Source organism: Monopterus albus, unplaced genomic scaffold (assembly GCF_001952655.1).
Source record: "Monopterus albus unplaced genomic scaffold, M_albus_1.0 scaffold441.1, whole genome shotgun sequence".
Taxonomy (NCBI): Eukaryota; Metazoa; Chordata; class Actinopteri; order Synbranchiformes; family Synbranchidae; genus Monopterus; species Monopterus albus.
The window spans coordinates 832-5,989 of record NW_018128321.1 but is presented as its reverse complement, the minus strand read 5'-3'; the positions used below and the strand labels follow the sequence as shown (position 1 = coordinate 5,989).

At 43.6% G+C, this 5,158-nt stretch overlaps 2 protein-coding genes across 2 annotated transcripts; both read right to left on the bottom strand.

The window, feature by feature from the left end:
* Positions 1 to 1,518: 1,518 nt before the first annotated feature.
* Positions 1,519 to 2,324, bottom strand: LOC109952201 (CD59 glycoprotein-like). Its single transcript, XM_020587154.1, has 4 exons — positions 2,231 to 2,324; positions 2,093 to 2,158; positions 1,824 to 1,952; positions 1,519 to 1,688 (listed from the first exon to the last, which is right to left on the bottom strand). The coding sequence occupies exons 2-4, from the start codon at positions 2,139 to 2,141 to the stop codon at positions 1,582 to 1,584; spliced, it is 285 nt and encodes a 94-aa protein (XP_020442810.1). The 5' UTR covers positions 2,142 to 2,158; positions 2,231 to 2,324; the 3' UTR covers positions 1,519 to 1,581.
* A 2,394-nt stretch (positions 2,325 to 4,718) lies between these two features.
* On the bottom strand, positions 4,719 to 5,156 carry LOC109952208 (GTPase IMAP family member 6-like; the record flags this gene model as incomplete). The annotated part of the gene is made up of 1 exon (XM_020587169.1): positions 4,719 to 5,156. A coding segment is annotated over one exon (438 nt), but the record flags the coding sequence as incomplete, so codon positions are not given.
* Between the last annotated feature and the right edge of the window lie 2 nt (positions 5,157 to 5,158).

Sequence of the window (5,158 nt, the reverse complement as noted above, 5' to 3'; positions counted from 1 at the left end):
AAAAACAAAGTATGAAGGCTGAATCAGCATCCATGCAATAATAATAATAAAGACCTGGAAAACATTGTATGGATGCTGATTCAGCATCCATATAATAATAATAAATAATAGGATAACATAGCATGGATGCTGAATCAGCATCCATACAATAATAATAATAAATAATAAGATAATGTAGTGGCTAAAAATAAACAAAATTTCAGAGGTAACAGTATGTAGTTCATATTTAGATATTATTTGTGATAGTTGTGTAAGGATGTAAGGCTGAGCTAAGTCTGTACGGAAGCTTGATCTGTTTCTGGCCCAGGCAAGAATATCTTGGGCTGTGTCCCCCTTGTATGGGTCAACATCCCGAGTGACTTCCTCCTCAGATAGGGAATGGATATACTGTAGCTGCAGCCTTATGTGAACTGTTCATGTGCTCTGTTCAGGTTTAGAAAAAGGAAATGTGCACTAGGCCAATGCGACCTAGAAGTTCAGACAATGTTCGGAAGAAGGTGTGTGTGGGTAGCTGGCATGGGACTGCGTCTTCATGGCTCAGGCCATGGAGGGCTGTGTGAGTACGAGCAGATAAAAAGCTGGGTTAGAGCAGAGGAAGGGAAGAGAGGATGACAGTGCTACTGTGACAGGGAGAGTATATTTTGTGGGGAACCCAGCCGGCTGGGGGGATGCTGAATTAAGACTGACAACTGACTGTGGGTTGACAAAGACTGACTCGTGACCAACAACAACTGGCTGGACTGACGCTTTTGACAATCTTCTTATTTAATGCTTTATCTATCACATTGCAGGAGGAGAGTCTCTGTTCTCTGTTTCCCTAACTACAAGATTATCTGTTTAAATATTACTCTATTCAGAATAATTGTAATATTAAATGATCCTTTAAATTGGGATGGTTTGTCTGAATTAATTTAGTCAGCATCACACTCTAGCCACGACAATAACAGTATGGATGCTGAATCAGCATCCATACTATGTTATCCAATTATTGTATGGATGCTGGGGACCTTCTCTACACAGTCACTGTCACTGAGGGGTCCGGTGTTATGTAGAGATCTGTTCCCCCATCAAGATGTTTCCCCTGCATGTCTTGACAGGGGAAGAGATTAATGCCTAACCTGAACTCCTGCCTTATCCTAACCATAACCACTGAGGGGGCGCTACTAGAAACACAGCCTTAGCAGGGGGAAACATCTCAATGGGGAAAAGACTGACAAGTCCAGCAGTGCATGGTGCATTTAGGTGACACAACCTGACTGAATGCTTTAACATACAAATACAGTATAATAGAAACACACCAAATGTTAATTTAAAGAAATCCAGGAGCCTCATTTATCAAAGCATATTTAGAGCAAGCTCTAAATGTGTGTGTAGGAACAGCTTTAATAAACCTCACCCCAGCTGTTCTTGCACACATGCACAAAACCCCCTCCAAAACACATAAATAAGGAGGGGGGAATAACACTAGAGAACACAGTGAGACATATCTGCTTGGTACAATAACGCTGGACAAAGATGTATGCTTCAAGTTTTTAATATGTTTTATTTGGATCACATAAAATAGCTTATGGTCCAGGGATCTTATTTGTTGCAGCTGTCCCAGTTGCAGCAGCTGACCTTCAGACCCTGAGTGAGTCCTAGCTTCAGACATTCAGTCATCTTAAAGCAGGATTTGTGGAAAGTGTTCTCTGCAGAGAGATTATTTTAGATTTAGATATACATTCTTTCAAAATGAACTCAAGCAAACTCAAACCAAGAGTTTGTAAGATTAACATAAAATTAATACAGTTCTAATGCCATGATAATGTGCCAACAGTGCTCACCATAAGGGGCAGGGTAGGTAATTTTGGCACAGGCGTCCAACTCTGGAGGACATTGCCCCACAGTCTCCACACAGTTTCCACTGTCAGGAGCCTCCCGGACACAGTTCTGACACTGCAGGGCCTCACCTTCTGCACACGGAGACAAAAGCCAAAAGTGTTTGAACACTGTACATACAGCATAGACTTTGCTGGCAAATTCAGTGACCTTCTCAGTCAGCACACAGTTAACATGATCTTGTACATGAATCATTCAATAACTCAGGATTTACCGTAGGTGACAGCCACCAGGAGCAGGAGAGCAAAAACAAAGACCTTCATTTTGTTTCTTCGGATGTCTGCAGGAAAAATTAAATCAAGTCAGTAATACAGTAAATAAAGTAATATTCAGACATGCGAGTGATACGTACCTTCGTAACCTGCGCAGTTAGCTGTGCACCTCTCTTCCACCCATTCTCTCCTTTTATGCCACTCCGTCAGCCTGGCACATGACTGATAAATGCTCACTGCTGTGGGAAAGCACCCAGATTGTAGAACTTCTGAGGTCACACACGTGGAACAAAATGTTTGATGATCTCCTGGAAAATTTTCAAGTGGAATTTGTTTCTTGCCAACCAGAGCGTTGTGGTGGAAAAGTAAACTGAAGTTAAATTTAGTATAATTTTTCAGCAGAAAACACCTTTAGAACTGTCTTTTTGGATTGCGGTCCTTTATCAAGAATACAGGTTCCCAGATAATCCGGTTAAATCAGATACTTAACGCACTTTCACACTATTTGCCCATCCATGCACACACACCTGTGAACAGCCACCAGGAGCATCTTGGGGCACAGTGTCGTGCTCAAGGACACATTGACACGTGGAGTGGAGAGGCTGGGAATTGCTGACCCTTGGTTAAAAGAAGACCCACTGTACCTCATGAAATAGATGTCTAATGATGAACTCATCAAATGCTGAACGACATGGTGAACAGGTAGATTCAAGTTTGGTATTTTTTGAGTTTCATAGATCATTTGGGTGTTAATATCAGCTTAAAATTCCCTGTCAGTTCCTGTAGTTGGCACCAACCTTGTGACATTTAGATTAGAAAGCCAAATGTATCTGGAGTCTTTTTTCCCATGGATCAACCAATGAAAGAGAGACTGGCTCGAGCTCAAACTGTTGTCACTATACATTTTTAAAAATCCTTATTTATTCAGTGTAGACTCAGAGAAGCCACCTGTGTTTTTCACATTCACACCTAGAAGCTGCTCAGTACAACCACCATCTACCACTGAGCAGTTCCACTGGTTCAGTGTGGGGTTAAGGGCCTTGCTCAATGGAACCACAGTGGTGTTAATGAGGGTGGGAGAAGCGCTGTTGTGTCAGACTTCAGTCTGGGGATTGAACCGGGGACTTTCCAGTCACAAGCTTGCTTCTCTAGATTTTAGGCCCCAGTGCTCACGTCTAGCTCTACTTGATGTAATGGAATATTTTTACTGTGGTATTTCTTTCATACAGTTAAAGAGCACTGGGGTTTACATGTCACAGGTTTTTAACCATTTCACTCTGAGTGTTTATACTCAATTTTCAGCTTGTAGCATTATTTGTTAACAACAAATATCTAAAACAGATATTTACATTATAATACACTGACTTGACTGTATTACATTTACTAGGGATTATTTCCTAGAAGTATTAATCTACACAGTGGTGATTTTTTTCCCCAATTTATCGGTAATTGTAAGAATTTGGTGGTAAAGCGTCTACGGACAGGAGCAATCTTGCATATTGAACAGGTGTCAGTTTTGCCCGGTGGCACCTTCCTCTCTTCTTTGCCTCGCACTAGCCAGCTCCCTTGCACTGATTACACGATTAGACACACCTGCCTCTATTCACTGATTCTCACCAGCTGTGCCTCGTCAGTCTCCCTCCTTATTTATACGCTGCTCACCGATCACTCCCCTGCTAGTTCTTTCTTTGTCTTCAGGCCTCCCCATGTATGTTACCGTTGTTGTTTCTTCTCTGTTTCTTTTCTGCACTTACCCGAGTTCCTGTCCTGCCCCGCCGTCTCTGGCTTCCCTCCGCATCGGACCTCTTCTCTGGACCCTGGTTACCCTCAGCTCCACCAGCCACCGCCTTCACAGGTCGATGCACAGTCTCCAGTAATCTGTCTCTCTGATATTCCCTCCTGAGCCATCCTCATCTCCTACCCGACCAGTCCAGGAGTGACTCCTATACCCGCAGCCCGGCCCATCATCACTCCATTGACTGCCACTCCTGCCACCACTGATCGACACCCGGTCTTTTGTCCACTCTACCATTCATGTAAATATTGTCGCACTGATTGGCACTGTAAATAAATTCCACTACTTGCACCGAAGCCAGCCGCCTGGGTCTGTTTTCTCCGCTCGCTCATTTGTGTGTCGAGCGTTTCTAACAACAGGTGTGACAGACCTCACCAGTACAAACAAATCACATACAAAATACCCCTGCTAAAATTTACATACACAACATACAAAGGCTACTACTAAAACAGGTAAATTAAATGCTTAAACTCAAAAAATACCAAACTTGATAACCTCCTTTTAGGGACTTTTTCATGAGACTTGTTTTATTAAACCAGAGCTGTGATCTTTGTTCATGTTTGTTTATGACTGAGATTGAACTATGATTTTAAAGGACACAACAGAAAATGTCATCTCCCTTCTCTCTCTTCTTCCCTCCACCATTATCTCACTCTATGTGTGTCTTCAACCAGGTCAAGATGCAACACAGTGTTAAATAACCACCAGAAACTCTGCCTGACCACCCTGGAGGGTCTGAGTATTAACCTGTAGCCAGACCACCCTGACTGAGACCTCCTCTGATAAAACCTGCTACCTCCCTTTGAGACTGACTCTATTTTCTCAAACACCTCTCAGACCTGGTCTCCATCTCCCATCTCTCTGTTGTTAAATACATGGTACTGGCCGCTACATCTCCGCAGTAGCTGCCGCAGGTTCTTGTCCTCTCTGATGAACTGATCCACATCAGTGTCTTCCAGCTGGTCTCCATAGGTGAACAGCACCATGGTGTGTTCAGATACATCAGGACTCAGCAGCTTCTGCAGAGTCTGCAGCCCCTTCTGTTCCTGTTCAATGAATCTCCCGAGCTGGATGGTCAGAAGGAAGGCGTGAGGCCCTGGAGGGCTCAGATCTACAGCCCTGACCAGCTGTGCCTTCACCTCCTCCTCAGACAGCTGGGTGCTGAAGAGCTCAGGGGTGTCGACCACAGAGACTCTGAGACCCTGAACATCATCTCCTCTCCTCTCGCTGCTCAGAGTCAGAGGTGTGGAACTGATCCTACTGTCAAACAGCT